The sequence below is a fragment of the Vipera ursinii genome, assembly GCF_947247035.1.
Source record: "Vipera ursinii genome assembly, chromosome: 4".
In the NCBI taxonomy this organism is placed as follows: domain Eukaryota; kingdom Metazoa; phylum Chordata; class Lepidosauria; order Squamata; family Viperidae; genus Vipera; species Vipera ursinii.
In genome coordinates, this window is record NC_139514.1 from 13,067,720 (window position 1) to 13,084,424 (window position 16,705).

At 42.8% G+C, this 16,705-nt stretch overlaps 1 protein-coding gene across 1 annotated transcript in view; it reads right to left on the reverse strand.

Annotated features, from left to right (window-relative positions):
* Nucleotides 1-449: 449 nt before the first annotated feature.
* MTMR2 (myotubularin related protein 2) overlaps nt 450-16,705 on the reverse strand; it is a gene marked incomplete at its 5' end in the record, with an annotated part of 42,155 nt that continues 25,899 nt past the window's right edge. The window contains 9 exons of the mRNA XM_083361947.1: nt 450-950; nt 3,011-3,187; nt 3,489-3,602; nt 5,151-5,243; nt 7,094-7,300; nt 12,389-12,574; nt 14,991-15,179; nt 15,460-15,609; nt 16,490-16,573. Of these exons, the coding sequence (XP_083218073.1) occupies nt 789-950; nt 3,011-3,187; nt 3,489-3,602; nt 5,151-5,243; nt 7,094-7,300; nt 12,389-12,574; nt 14,991-15,179; nt 15,460-15,609; nt 16,490-16,573 (1,362 nt within the window). The 3' untranslated portion in view covers nt 450-788. The remainder of the gene's footprint in view (nt 951-3,010; nt 3,188-3,488; nt 3,603-5,150; nt 5,244-7,093; nt 7,301-12,388; nt 12,575-14,990; nt 15,180-15,459; nt 15,610-16,489; nt 16,574-16,705) is intronic.

Sequence of the window (16,705 nt, forward strand, 5' to 3'; positions counted from 1 at the left end):
AATTAACATCAGAGGTTTTAAATTCTTGGTTTTTTTTTCCTTTTAGAAGCCATATTTCTGTAAGAATCGAGGCACCACAAAAAAAGTCTGTGACTGATAAGTGTTAGAAAGCCAAGAATGCGTAATTTTCTTGTGCACAATTGCAATTTCTGAATGTTCTTCTTCCGTAGCATGCAAACTCATTGTGATGATTTGCATTCTACTTGCAAATCCCTTTGTGTTTTGGTGGAGCAGTTTGTAAGTGGGCAAGGTCAAATGGGAGATCAGCAAAGCCCGCCACATACATCGGGAATCCCTGTGAGGATCTTTGCATTCAGGTGGCTGAGGTTTGAAATAAGTATGACCCTGTTTAAGTGCATCTTTCCACAGCAAAAGCCAATGCTAAACACTTTGAACTCATTAATAAACGTCCTATAATTGTGTCTTGAGATGCCATGCAGTTAGTTTCCTCTTAATTAGCCCACAAGAAAATTAATTATATAAGAGGTTCTTTTTTTAAAAAAAAAACCACGATTCCGGCTCTTGTAGTGTTGTTACAGCTGCAATAAAATACCCTGGAGAAGTAGAACGTAATAAATACAGTGTCTAGTCTCAGGACAGCCCTTTCTAACCACGTCAGCTTATTTCTTAGAAAAAGGGGTCACCACCACAGAGTCCTGCTCCAGCTTTTCCTCAATCCGTTGGTTTTCTGGCTGCGTTGGGCTACAGCTCCCATCAAGACCAACCAGGGGACGCGTCAAGAGATTGGGGAAAGAGCATCCGGTTTGGGAAGACGGGTGTGCACGATGTCATACAATCGTCTGGACCGGTGTAACACACTGTGCAGGGGAACTGGCCCTCTCAGAGGAGGAAGTGGAGCGATTGGTGATTTCTCGCTGAAGCTCGTCCACTTTTTTCTGAAGTTCTGCTCGTTTTGCTAGCAGTTCTTTGTAGCGATTGTGGACCGGTTCCTAACGGCAAAACAAAACACACCTTGCTCAACTTTGGGACAGAAAATTATAATAACCTAGTTGTTGTTGTTTTTTTTAAATGACCTAGCAGAGTTCCACAACCTGTTTCAATACCCAAATTCTCTTCTGGACAAGCAATAAAGGTGGTCCTCGACTTACAATCATTTGTTTAGCGATTGAAGTTACAACGGCACTGAAAAAAGTGACTTATGACCGTTTTTCACACTTATGACAGCACCCTCATCGTCATGTGATCAAAATAGAGACGCTTGGCAACTGGCTTATATTTATGACGGTTGCAGTATCCCGGGCTCATGTGATCCTCTTTAATGACCTTTTGACAAGCAAAGTCAATGGGCAAGCCAGATTCACTTCACAACCGTGCTACTAACTTAACAACTGTGATTAAGTGATTCACTTAACAACTGTGGCAAGAAAGGTCGTAAAATGGGGCAAAAGGTGACTTAACAACTGTCTTGTTTAACAACAGAAATTTTGGGCTCAGTTGCGGCCATATGTCGAGGATTACCTGTATTTGGTACAATTACACAGCCATTTCCCTGGAGCAGGGGTAGGCAACCTTGGCTCTTTTATGACTTGTGGACTTCAACTCCCAGAATTCCTAAGCCAGCCACGCTGAGGGGAAAGGGAGAGGTTTCCAAGCTGAGCCATGCTGGCTCAGGAATTCTGGGAGTTGAGGTCCACGAGTCAAAAAAGAGCCAAGGTTGCCTACCCCTGCCCTGGAGTAATACAATTTCAAATATGGTTGGTTTTGGATGAGTCAAAGCACAATGTGAGGGGAAGACGCCAGGCTAGAAACTGGGAGATTCAGAAACTGAGACTTAGCCCTGAAAGCCAGCTGGGTGGTTTGGGGCCAATCTCTCTCTCTCTCTCTCTCAGCTCAACTCACCTCACAGGGTGGCTGTTGTGAAGAAAATAGGAGGAGGAAGATGTGTTGGATATGTTCACCACTTGGGAGTTATTTGTAAAAATAACAAAGGCGGGATACAAACAAATAGAAAAATAGTAATAATAAAAAATCCTTCTTGCCATGTGGTCATCATAGAACCGTGGCCCCCCACCCTTTCTGACTCTGTGGGCTGGTAGCAGTGGGGGGAGGGGATGGTTTCACCCATGCGCCCGCTGCATATACACAAATGGAGCTTCGCCTGCTTGTGCGCTCACCTGCCCCTGGCACAGCGTGCTTCCCAACAGGCCGTGGACCGGTGCTGGCCCACGGACCCGGGGGCTGGGGACCCCTGTCACAAACGAACATCTTCTAGTTAGTCTTGCGAAACACAGAAAGTCCACTGACCATAATTACAATGCTAAGAAACATTGGGTATGTGTAGTTTAATGAAGAGAAGGGCGAGGGGGGACATGATAGCAGTGTTCCAGTACCTCAGGGGCTGCCCCAAAGAAGAGGGAGTCAAGCTACTCTCCAAAGCGCCTGAAGGCAGGACAAGAAGCAACGGATGGAAATTAGTCAAGGAGAGAAGCAACCTAGAACTAAGGAGAAACTACCTGACAGAACAATTAATCGGTGGAACAACCTGCCTCCAGAAGCGGTGAATGCTCCAACACTGGAAGTTTTTAAGAAGAGACTGGACAGCCATTTGTCCAAAATGGTATAGGATTTCCTGCCTGAGCAGGGGGTTGGACTAGATGACCTCCAAGATCCCTTCCTCCTCCTCCTCCTCCTCCTATTATTATTATTATTATTATTATTATTATTATTATTATTATTATTATTATTATTATTATTATTATTATTATTATTATTATTATTATTATTATATTATTATTATTATTATTATTATTATTATTTTATTATATTATTATTATATTATTATTATTATTATTATTATTTTATTATATTATTATTATATTATTATTATTATATTATATTATTATTATTATTATTATATTATTATATTTTTATTATTATATTTTATTATTATTATTATTATTATTATTATTATTATTATTATTATTATTATTATTATTATTATCTGATTTTGACCCACGCCCCCTTTCTCCTCCCCACAAAATCGGTTCACCTGGGGTTTCATTCGAGGATTCCACCGGATGTAGTATCCTACCCAGAGCTCTAAGTGACGCATGCTAGCCACTGGATATAAAACGTGGTTGGTGTAGCTGGCATAGAGAGGGTTGGTGAAGTCTTCAAGCTGACTGTTGATGTAGGACCACAGGGATACTGTCTTTTCTGAAAGGCCCTGTAAGGAGCAATGAACGAACCTTTATTATCAAAGTACAACAACATGTATACAGTCAGATTGGCTGAGCCTCCCTTCGTGCCCCCCTCAACTCACAGCGACAACAAACCCACCATCTTGTTACAGCATGTGAGCTAATTGCACAACACACCGGCCTCGCAAGTCAATCATACTTAAGAGTTATTTCCCGTTTAGGAGCCTGACAGCCCATGGATAGAAGAAGCATGGAAAAGCATACATAAATGAGTAGGGAGAATTATTATTACTATTATTATTTTAAAAAAGCATTGCGACTCTTTACCTCTTTCACTCTCTGCTGCTCACTGTTACACAGGAAGGTCCCAAAGAGACAGCTGTAGAGATGGTCAAGGATGGTGATGAGTAAGAACTCATTGAATTCAAAAGCTGTGGGAAACTTGAAGGAAGGAAGGAAGGAAAAATGTTACAGTAGATTTACACAGGATTTTTCCACACAACACTTGAAAGGGCATTTTCCTGCCAGAAAATTATACTGGAGAAATGTGTATGTATACTGGAGAAGTGTGTATGCGTGTGTCTGTGGAGATTCTCAGTCATCCAAGTCATGGTTGTCCCAAAGGTGCTTTTTTCAAAAGGCAATTTAAATTTGTTTTTCCTTGAAGATTTTTTGCTTCTCATCCAAGAAGCTTCTTCAGTTCTGAAGCTTCCTGAATGAGAAGCGAAACATCTTCAAGGAAAAGCAAAGTCCAGTTGCCTTTTGAAAAAGTACCTTTGGGATCTTGATGTGTACAGGAGTCCTCAGCTTACCACAGTTCATTTAGTGACCATTCAAAGTTACAACGGCACTGAAAAAAAAGTAACTTATGACTGTTTTTCACACTTAAGACCGTTGCAGCATCCCCATGGTCACCTGATCAAAATTCAGACGCTTGGCAAGTGGTTCATATTTATGACGGCTGCCGGGGCCTGGAGTCATGCGATCAGCTTTTTGTGACCTTCTGACAAGCAAAGTCAATGGGGAATCTAGATTCACTTAACAACCATGTTACTAACTTAACAAACGCAGTGATTCACTTAACAATTGTGGCAAGAAAGGTTGTAAAATGGGGCAGAACTCACTTAACCATTTTTTCACTTAGCAACATAAATGTTAGGTTCAGTTGTGGTCATAAGTGGAGGGTTGCCTGTACAAATGGAGAACATGTTCAGCACTGAAAGCCTTTGAGTTTACCAGGCTTATTTATTTATTTATTTATTTATTTATTTATTTATTTATTAATGGGACTTATATCCCGCCCTATCTCCCGAGGGACTCAGGGCGGCTAACAACAACAAAAATTAAAGGTCTCTGTACAGTAAATTAAAATTAAAAATTGAAATTGGTGTTAAAATTGTAAACATAATTAAAATCCCTGTCAGTCCAGGTCAGCCTGATGGACAAGGAGTGTTTTGAGGCTGCGGCGAAAGGACCGGAGATCTTGGGCCATTCGAAGCTCAGGGGGGAGCTGGTTCCATAGGGCTGGTGCTCCCACAGAGAAGGCTCTCCCCCTGGGGGTCGCCAGCCGACATTGTCTAGCCGACGGTACCCTGAGGAGGCCTTCTCTGTGTGAGCGTACTGGGCGATGGGAAGTCGTTCCCGGCAGCAGATGGTCCTGCAAGTATCCCGGGCCTAAGCCATGTAGGGCTTTAAAGGTAAGTACCAGCACCTTAAATCTCACCCGGAAGGCAGCCGGTAGCCAATGCAGCTCACGCAGGAGGGGTGTAATATGGGAGTATCGGGGTGCTCCCATCACTACCCATGCAGCTGCACTCTGCACCAGTTGAAGCTTCCGGGTGGTTGCCACTGAAATACTATTGTTTTTATAGAACTGCAACCTATCGACCTTTCCAACCCATAAACATTGACGCAGGTACTTTATATTGGCTCGACAATAAAAAGGGAGGAACATTACTTCTAGGGTTCTTTGCTGTTCCCAAAATGTACCTGTCTTGTCATCTGCCACACACAGTCCACAAACTGGAGGAAAACAGGAGATCGGTCGGCATCAGCGTGGTTTTTGTCTCCGTGGCCAACTCTCTGAAAAAAACAACAACAGAAAGGTAGAAGGAAAAACACACAGACACAGCGACACAGACCTATGACAATTACCCTCATCGCAGAGAACCGAAGCAAGCAACTTAACAGGCCTGCAGGTGGAGCCCCAATTTCTGATTTGCAGCCTGAAGAACAATCAGACAGCAGTTTTGTATTTCTCTTCCTCCACCCTCCCCGTTTAAAGTTCATTGTGGCTTTCATACACATACATTTTCACCCTTCATCCTCCTCTAATAACATATGAAATTAATACTGCGTAGAATTAGGCAAAGGGTCATCTGAATCCAACATTCCCAGGGGCCAACTAGATACTCTTCAAGTTCTCATAAGGTGAAAAGACATAACTCTCTTCCGTGTTGTTTCTTCACAACTGGTATTTTTGACATATTGACACCCCCTCCACCCCCATCCTAAAGTAACATGAATCTTCAATATTGAGTCTTAGCATCCACTCTTATCAAGATAGCTCTTTATATGATGTCCCCACAACTTTACTCAATCTCCTTTTGGAATTGTGCACGTTAATGTCCATCACTTACATGGTGATGGTCACCTAGAATTACACCTAGAAAGTAATGAATTCTACATGCAAATTATATACTGTTTGGAAAAAAATGCTTTGTTTTAAATCTTCTATTTGGCTGCTCTGGATACTGTCTAAAAATTTTGCACGATGAGAAAACGTTATGCTGTTCCTTGGAGGAACTTGGAGGTCATCTAAGCCAGCCCTCTGCTCAGTCAGGAGAACCTATTCCATTCCAGACAAGTCACTGTTCAGTCTCTAAAAGCCTCCAGTGAAGGCAAGGTGTCCCACTGGTTAATTGATCTCACTATTAGGAAATTTCTTCTTAGTTCTAAGCTGCTTCTCTCCTTGTCAGTTTCCATCCATTGTTTCTTGTCATGCATTCTGGGGATCTGGAAAATAAGTTGACACCCCCCCCGCCCCTCTTCTTTGTGGCAGCCTTTCAAATACTGGAACGCTGTTATCATGTCACCCCAGTCCTTCTTTTCCCTAGACTTTGTTGTTGTTAGTTGGGAAGTCGTGTCCGACCCATTGCGACCCCACGGACAATGTCCATAGGGTTTTCATGGCAAAGATACTGGAGTGGGTTGCCATTTCCTTCTCCAGTGGATCACGTTTTGTCAGAACTCTCTGCTACGACCTGTCCGTCTTGGGTGGCCCTGCACGGCATAGCTCATAGCTTCATTGAATTACGCAAGCCCCTTCGCCACGACAAGGCAGTAATCCATGAAGGGGTTTCACTAGACTAGATACACCTAATTCCTGCAACCGTTCTTCGTATGTTTTACTCCCCAGCCCCCTAATCATCTTTGTTGTTCTTTTCTGCACTCTTTCTGGAGTCTCAACATCGTTTTATAATGTGTAATAGTTTTTATAATGTGTAATAATTTTTATTATACTTTATAATATAATATTTTTTTATAATAAAGGTAAAGGTAAAGGTTCCCCCGCACATGCGTGCTAGTCGTTTCCGACTCTAGGGGCCGGTGCTCATCTCCGTTTCAAAGCCGAAGAGCCAGCGCTTGTCCGAGGACGTCTCCGTGGTCATGTGGCCGGCATGACTAGACACCAAAGGCGCACAGAACGCTGTTACCTTCCCACCAGAGTGGTCCCTATTTTTCTACTTGCATTTTTACGTGCTTTCGAACTGCTAGGTTGGCAGAAGCTGGGACGAGTAACAGGCGCTCACTCTGTTACGTGGCACTCGGGATTCGACCCGCCAAACTGCCGACCTTCTGATCGACAAGCTCAGCGTCCTAACCCACTGAGCCACTGCATACGTTCTACCAAAAAAAAAAACTTAACTCACCAGCTGGAACCTGTGCCCGAAACTCAGCCATTCTTTCTCAAGCAGCACCTGGAAGCCTCGTATTGTCCTGTAATAGCCATCTAGCATGAGCATGGCCAGGGATGTCAGCTGAGCAGTACGGTCCCAACCATCGCTACAATGCACGATCACCGAGGTCTTCCCTGATTCAACCTTGTCAGCAATCCGAAGAGCTCCAGCGAGAATCAGCTGGGTTAAAAAAAAAGAGAAAAAAAAAAGATATTATGTGATTTTGGTGTTTATCCCCAATAAAAGTAGTCTTGAGAACAATTGGGCTCCATCCGTCATCTTCACCTTAAAAAGGCCCAAGCTAATATCTTTGCATGACGGGAGCAGTATGGAAAAAAAACAGCCAGGGATATTTCAGTATGTTTTTTTCATACCTTCATGTTGATTCATACATTGAGTAAGAAGGCAACCACTGTCTATTCTCAAAGTTCTGTCATATTCCAAAGATTATATCCAATTTATTTGCTAAGGTTTGCATGCTTATTATTTTAGTACACAACACACTGCATTTGTGCTCATACTTTTATCGTAAAAAAAAATCAGGAAAGGCATTTTTTTTTGCCTAGATATTTTGGATCGTATTTCCTATAAATCCAAGGCTGTTAGTCTCACTGATTGCAATTTCTAGTTTATGCCACTGGAGTTGGATAGAAGAATCTATCCATTATTCTCTACCCTTGGAACAGTCCCAACAAAACCATAGCTAAGTTAAATTCTGTAGGTTAATGGGTTTACATCACACAATCTAGTTATGGTATCAACCTACATTTTGGCTTTACATGATATGTTGAATCTTCAAGTACCAAACAGCCTGGATTGGCACAATATATTGATCTCTTTTTAATAAAAGAACTAATAACGTTAAAACCAAGATTTGCAGATTATGAAAATGCATTGCCAAATCTAAGTGACCTCCTTCAATCATTGTATGAACATAGCCAATGAACAAGGACTTGATCTAAAATGTTTTACAACTATAGCTTCCGTCAACCTGTTCTAGCAAAGACAGTCTGACATGAGGTCACTATCCCTCCCAATTTTATGACATTGTCCCAACTCTTTTCTTTTAGAGAAATATAAATCAGCTCTATTGGCAAATAGACCCAGTCACCTAGGTTTCAAAGGACAAAGAAATGAGTCATGTGGAAAACAAAGAACAAAGGAAAGATAAATCAGTTCATCTGTAATTTTTCACTTGTAGCCTTTTGTTTCCTGCATTCTATGTAAGTGCTTTTGCCAATCAGTGAATATCATGAATTTGCTTGATAGAACCTGTGTAAATATAAATAAGTCTCTTCTTGCTGATGACCTCATGTCACATTGTCTTTGCTAAAAGAGATTGACAGAAGCTACAGTTGTAAAACATTTTAGCGTCAATCCTCAGTCATTCATTGGCAATATTCACATAATTGAACTTTTAATTACATTTTTAAATTTAAGATCTGTATTTATTGTTCTAGTGTTTTATACGGCATTTTATTCAATGACTGTAAGCTGCCTGAAGTCACCTCTAGTGAGAAAGACAGCATGTAGGTTTAATAAATAAATACAGTAAATAAATAAACACTGGAACAAATCCAGTGATTGCTGATAAAGAAGCTTCGGATAAAAAAAAAACTTTTCTCTTGTTGGTGCAGTTTATTTGAGTAATGGGATTTAATGTATGCTCAATCAGATTCATATATAAAAAGCTTAAATCATCTTAAGATACTAAAACAGAACATCTACAGGTGTTTTAAAAAGTCACGAGATGTAGTGAAGCCATCCTCAAGATCAAGGCTCTTCAAACTTGGCAACTTTAAGTCTTGTGGACTTCAACTCCCAGAATTCCTCAGCCAGCCATCAAGATGCTTTGCCAACAGGGATGTTGGCTGGCAACTGTAGTTCAAGAACACATGGAGGCCACCTATGGACATGGTCACCTCTCAGGTTCAAGGGAATGTCAAAGTTTTCCAATGCAAATATACAAATTAAGTTACCAGAAATTATAACAAGTCAATCCCTTGTAAAGCCGAGTTCTAGAAAACCTGATAAATACTATCTATAGTGGAGCTTTGTTTTAATAGATTGTGGGTAGGAAGAGAAGAAAGGACTCACTGGAGAAGAGCCTAATGCTGGGAAAGGTTGAGGGCAAGAGAAGAAGGGGACGGCAGAGAATGAGGTGGCTGGATGGAGTCACTGAAGCAGTAGGCATGAGCCTAACTGGACTCCAGAAGATGGTAGAGGACAGGAAGGCCTGGAGGAACATTGTCCATGGGGTCGCGATGGGTCGGACACGACTTCGCGACTAACAACAACAGGAAGCTAGCCCATTTCCCCTTGTTTTTATTTGTAAGATATTTGTTTTACTGTACACTGTGCCCAGAGTCAGGTCTGTGAGATGGGTGGCTATTTAATTTGATAAATGAATAAACTGGATAAGTGGTATTCATGCTGAATCGGAGACAAGACTATCGTGAGGATTTATCTAATTTATCTGATGACATCATGATGCAAATTGGAGCATGGTGGCTCGAGCAAATGTTAATTATTAATGAGTGAATTTATGTCATTTTCATGAGTTACAACAGACATGTCGAACCTGCGACGTCATGTGACGTTGCACAACGTATTGGGAGAGTTTGGCTATTGCCGGCAATGGAATGGGTGTGGCTTCCACATGATGCGTCCGGCTCATCTAGTCCAGGGGTCGGCAACCTTAAACCCTAAAAGAGCCACTTGGACCCATTTTCCAGAGAGAAAAAAACACTGGGAGCCACAAAACTCTCTCTCTCGCGCGCCTGCAAGGGGTGCTATGCATGAGTTCTCTCTCTCTCTCTCCCCCTCCCTCTCTTTCTCTCCCTCCCTCTCTCTTTCTCCTTCTCTCCGATCTTCTGCTCACCTGGCTTCACGCTTCCTGCTTCCTGTGGAGACGCAGCAAAGGCAGGAGCCCTTCCCAATAAGCTTATCAGCTTCTCCAAGAGCAGCGTGAGGCCACTCTCTTTTTTACACACACACACACACACACAGAGAGAGAGAGAGAGAGAAAGAGAGAGAGAGAAGGGAAGCGCAAGTGCCTCTCTCTGTCTCTCTCTCTGCAAATGGCCGAGCATGACTGGGAGCTGCAGGAGAAGGCTTTAAGAGCCGCATGCTGCTCCAGAGCCGCGGGTTACCGACCCGTGATCTAGTCCAACCCCCTGCACAAGCAGCAGACCATATACCACAGGTCTGCAACCTGCGGCTCCGGAGTCACATGCGGCTCTTTCAGCCGTCCCCTGTGGCTCCCAGTCCTCTGCCATGTGCAGTCCAAAAAAAAAAAAAGTGGGACTAAAAAAGTTCAACCAATCAATTCAAATATGCAGGGTAGGTGCATATCTCGCCTTGGCTCCACTCTTCAGTCAAACCCTGTTCTGCACATGCGTGCATGTACGTGCATGCACACACAGTTTTTGCGGCTCCCAGTTTTTCCTTTTGTGAGGGAACCGGTTCCGAGTGGCTCTTTCACTGTTTCAGGTTGCTGACCCCTGCCATATACCATTCCAGTCAAGTGGTTGATAAAGCACCCACAGCCTCTGAAGACAAGCTGTTTCAATGGTTGATTGTTCTCACTGTCAGAACATTCCTCCTTATTTCTAGGTTTAATCTTTCCTTGACTAGTTTCCACCCTTTCCTTGACTAGTTTCCACCCATTGTTCCTTGTCTGGAATTTTGGGAGTTGAAGTCCACAAGTCTTAAAGTTGTCAAGTTTGGAGACACCTGCACTGAAAGATCTCTTTTACTCTCTCCATGTCCTCAGTCCAACTGTCTCCTTGCAAAAGTGTCATGCTCAGCAGATTTATTCTCTCCTTTCTTTACAAAAGAGACAAACTACCGACCCTCTTCAGAGTGGGAGGAAATAAAGGAGAATCACCTTATCAGAACTGCTTGCTTCATTTATTTGAAAATAAGATTTCTCTGGAATACACATGGGATGTCCTTCTTTCAGTTTGGACTGAGAACAGATAATCCAATGAACCAGTATCTCATAGCCCTAATTAGCAATTATTCATTAGAAGGAAGGGAAAGTTTATAACAGGGAAAATTCTAGCTAGTATCTGAAGTCTCTATCACTGCAGCCAACAAGCATGAAATGCAGACTCTGCTCCTGGATAGTGGAAAACCTTTACTTGTTTAACGAAGAGAAGGGTGAGGGGTGACATGATAGCAGTGTTCCAATATCTCAGTGGCTGCCCCAAAGAAGAGGGAGTCAAGCTATTCTCCAAAGCACCTGAAGGCAGGACAAGAAGCAATGGATGGAAACTAATCAAGGAGAGAAGCAACCTAGAACTTAGCAACCTAGCAACCTACACTTAGGCAGGAAAAATCAAATGCACAGGTACTGTATAGGTGGTACCTTGCTCAACAGTAGTAACTGTGAGAGAGATCTCAGAGTCCCAGTAGATAATCACTTCAATATGAGCCAGCAGTGTGCTGCAGCTGCCAAAAAAGCCAACACAGTGCTAGGCTGCATTAACAGAGGGATAGAATCAAGATCACGTGAAGTACTAATACCACTTTACAATGCCTTGGTAAGGCCACACCTGGCATACTGCATCCAGTTTTGGTCACCACGATGTAAAAAAGATGTCGAGACTCTAGAAAGCGTACAGAGAAGGGCAACAAAGATAATTGGGGAACTGGAGGCTAAAACATATAGGGAACGGTTGCTGGAATTGGGTATGTGTAGTTTAATGAAGAGAAGGGTGAGGGGTGACATGATAGCAGTGTTCCAATATCTCAGGGGCTGCCACAAAGAAGAGGGAGTCAAGCTATTCTCCAAAGCACCTGAAGACAGGACAAGAAGCAACGGATGGAAACTAGTCAAGGAGAGAAGCAACTTAGAACTAAGGAGAAACTTCCTGACAGTTAGAACAATTAACCAGTGGAACAACCTGCCTCCAGAAGCTGTGAATACTCCAACGCTGGAAGTTTTTAAGAAGAGACTGAACAGCCATTTGTCTGAAATGGTATAGGGTTTCCTGCCTGAGCAGGGGGTTGGACTAGATGACCTCCAAGGTCCCTTCCAACTACTTCTTCTTCTTCTTCTTTCATTATTATTATTATTATTATTATTATTATTATTATTATTATTATTATTATTATTATTATTATTGGAACAGTTGCGACGAATGCATGCCGGTAACACCCCATCACAATGCATTTTATTCATTCTGTGGCATTTCTAGGGCACCCATTCCCAATGGACTCTGTGTCCTAGTACAGACAGATACAGAATACCCATCAACCGACCTTTATGTGCTCCAGCCAATGAGTGGATTCCAAATTCGACAGCCAGTGTGTCTCTTCTATGTTGGGATATATAATCTCTTTTAGCTTCCTCAATGACTCTCTCATGACGTGGATATTATGGATGTCCAGGAAAACCAACTCGGCATTCTGATAGGCGTCCTCACTTTCATAACCTCCTCCTTTGGCCTGCAAAGGCAACGAATATGGGGCTGTTTTGGGCTAGCTAAAGATTTCAGACGTGCAAACTTAGCATCCCTGGCTGCACAGGCCGCACACGGTCTCCTGCCACAGCTGCTAAGGCTGAAATGAGATTCTGTGGTTTGAATCCCATCTCCTTGAGGTTGTTACTTCAAGGTGGGGAGAAGCAGAGTACAGGTGGTCCTTGACTTACAACCATACATTTAGTGGCCGTTTGAAGTAACGACGGCACTGAAAAAAAAGTCTTAGGACTGTTTTTCACACTTACGATGATGGCAACATCCCCATGGCAACATGATCAAACTTCGGACACTTGGCAACCAGCGGGTATTTATGTTGGTTGCAATGACCTTGCGCCCTGTGATCCCCTTTTGCGACCTTCTGACAAGGAAGGTCAATGGGGGAAGCCAGATTCATTTAACAACCAATAATGGCAGTGACTCACTTAACAACTGTGGCAAGAAAGGTCATAAAACGTAGCAAAACTGAAGTTATCAACCGTTTTGCTTAGCAACAGAAATTTTGGGCTCAGCTGTGGTTGTACGTTGAGGACTATCTGTGGCAAGTTCCATTAGATGATATATCAAGTTAACCCCTTTTTGGTCTTGGAGGAACAATCACAAATCTTGCTTTTTTTTAAGACTACCTTTTGAAAGAAAAGAACTTTATCTAGCTGTTTTGATTCCACAGCTATTTTTAATGTGCCCTATCAATTTGGAAAGTCACCTCGGAACTTTTCCCATGAACTTCCCTGCTCTGAAGATCAACCACGCCATCTCGGCACTGGGGCCTGGTGCTTCCTAAGAATAAGATCTGCCTACCGCTGGGCAACTTTTTCTGATTTGCAAGTATTATTGATCTTCCAGATGTCAAGTTAGAACCATACTGTTCCATCAAGTTTTTTCCACCTGCGAGTTCCTGGATTTAGTTGCTATTGTTACACAAGAACTTTTATTAGCCTTTTAGCAATATTGGAACTAATTGTTACGGAAAACTGGGGGATGGAAAATTCTTCACACGAATGACTGAGTTGTTAAACCACAACAGAAAAGCAGCATGGAGAATACCCAGAGAATCCTTCACTCTATTTTGACTAAAGTAGTAGTCCTCGACTTGGTTGTTTTAGTGAATGTTTGCAGTTCCAATGGACCTACCTGGTGGGTACTTACAACCTGGATGCGAAGTTCCAATGATCACCCCATGACATCATGTGACCAGCCTGGTTGCTTAGCAACCAAATTTACAGCCATCAGCAGCATCCCCCAAGTATATGACTGTGTTTTATGACAGTTTTGTTGAAAACCTACAATTTGCTTCCAGTTTCTGGAAAATCCATGCCAACCATTGGTTCATTTAATGACTATAGCGATTCACTAAATGACCATTGCAAAACAGTCGTAAAAATGGGTGGCTCACATAACTGACGGGAGTTGTAATTTAAATCATCTGCCTGTCTGTAAACCAGAGGTCCCCAACCTATGGGCTGCGGCCCGGGACTGGACTGTGGGCTCTTGGCCAGCAGGCCGCAGAAATTGCTGGCCGGTGCACGCATGCATGGGCACGCAGTCCCCCACACCCCACTCGTGCTAGCACCTGCGGCCCCATTTGTGCACAAATTGTGGACACGAATGGGACCACTAACGCCAGGCGGGTTGCGTGGCCATTCATGCATGCACACAGCACCAGTGCATGTGCGAACGGGCCCGCTAGTGCTGTGCCAGTGCGCATGGCCATTTGCATGCGTGCACGCACACCAATTTGGAAGCTGTTCTCCTTCCCTCCGGTCTGCGAGCCCGGAAAGGTTGGAGACCCCTGCTGTAAACCATCAATCCCATAAGATATTGGAATACTGGAATACTCAGAACTTGCTTGTTCCTAATTATCTGTCCTCCACTTGCCAGCTGAAGTTTCCTGGACTTCTTGCCAGAATATCCTTCTGCTAGTTAAGATCTGAAGCACCCAAATGCAGGTAGTCCCTGACTTACAAAAGTAACTTTAGTGACTGTTCAAAGTCATAATGGCACTGGAAAAAAATGACTCATGACCGTTTTTCATACTGCAGCATCATCAGGATCACACTATCAAAAGTCAGACGCTTGGCAACTGCCATGTATTTATGACGGTTGCAGGATCATGTGGTCACCTTTTACGACTTTCTGACAGAGTCACTGGGGAAGCCAGATTCACTTAGCAACCGTGTTACTAACTTAACAACTGCAGTCATTAACTTAACAACGGTGGCAGGAAAGGTCATAAAATGGGGCAAAATTCACTTCACAAATGTCTCGCTTAGCAACCGAAATGTTGGTTTCAATTGAGGTCTTAAGTCGAGGACCATCTGTACTGGAAGCTGCTAGGTGGAAGCTGGCTGAAATACTTGTTGCAAGAGGGATGAGAGTCCAACCTTGTTAGCTACTGCGTTCACACTTGGTCTGGCATCAAAAATGAGTATTTTGTGGGACTGGGCATTGGAATCCATGATAGCCTGAAGGTATTTTTCATCTTCCTTGCTCCTCTTGCCACTGACTCCAACCATTGGCTGGCTGCAGCGAGTGATGGTGGCTTGGCTTTCTGGATGAATCCATGATAGAACCTGGTAGAAGACAAGAACGGAAAGAAAAAGAAAAAAAAAGCAAGAGTGGGTCGAGGAGATAATTGAATATCGTGACTCTGTAATTTAACTACTCCGAATCAAACCCCTGCAACTGCAGTCTGAAGTATTCCTGCTGCTAGGATGGCTGATGTCCATAAATTGTAAAATAATCCCCACTGGTTTTTCTTTCTTCTTCCAAGTCCACTTGGCGAAGGATGCAGCCCAACACATTTGGCAGATACCAATCTGCAGAAGTTATATTGCTAGTGGCAATACTTACAGGTATACGGCCCCTTGACCGGAAGGCAGCCACTTTCCTCAGCTCCTCATCTGGAATATTGGCTGGAACTACCAGAAGGGCAGGGTAGGTATCACAGAGCTCATATTGCTCATTGATGCTAGTGACTCTCCAGCTTTCATTAGGAATTCCCTACATAGGAAAGAGAAGCTGTTCAGATTTTAATAGGGAAGGGAAAGGGAAGGGAGAGATGAGAGGGGAGGGGGTGATGGGAGAGGGGAGGGGAGGGAGGGGGTGATGGGAGAGGGGAGGAGAGGAGAGGAGAGAAATATGAAAAGACAGAGATGAGAGGAAAGAGAAGGGAGGGGAGAGAAGAGGAGATCCTCTCTCTGCATATTAATCTCTAGAAATTAGATATTTGCAAAACATGGACAAGTCAAATCCATTTCACTGTCTACTTCGCAGAGCAGATTTTTCTTTCTATCAGTTTTACTTCTAGATTTTTAATTAGCAACCGAGAAGAAAAAAAAATCACCTTCTCCTATAAAGGCAGCAGATAGGTTTGGAAATGTACAGGGTGGCCTTTTATTTTATTTTTTTTGATCCACAAAAATGTTTCACATCCTCTGCAGTGGTGGTCATTCTATAGATTCAGCATCGTTGCTGCAGCATTTCCTGGATAAGCATGCGATATGCTATGGTTTAGATTAATCTGGCTCAGACACACTTATGTGGGAATTGTTTTTATTTGATTATCCCATTAGAACAGGGGTCTTCAAACTTGGCCCCTTTTATGACTTGTGGACTTCAACTCCCAGAATTCCTCAGCCAGGCATGTCTAGCTGAGGAATTCTAGGAGTTGAAGTCCACAATTCAAAAAAAGGGCCAGGTTTGAAGACCCCTGCATTAGAACAATGTTTCTCAATCTCAGTGGCTTTAAGATGTTTGAACTTCAACTCCCAGAATTCCCAAGCACTGCATTAGAATTTTTTTTTCCAGCCAGCAGGTTTGTAATAAGATAGTTTGCTAGAGAGCAAAACATGCAAGCCAGAAGTGGAATAGTGAGACTCACCTGTCTTCTATACTCCAGAATGGCATCGTAAACGTTCCAGCCATTTTCTGGGAAAACTTCTTTATACTCAAATGCGAATAGAGGCTTAAAAAATGGAGAGATTCTTTAGCAATGCATTTTCCATTTTTATATATAATTCCAAATAACTATTCCTATGCAGCCTTTTTTGTTTGTGTACCTTAAGAAAAGCATAAAAGAAAGGCAGAGAATCCGAGA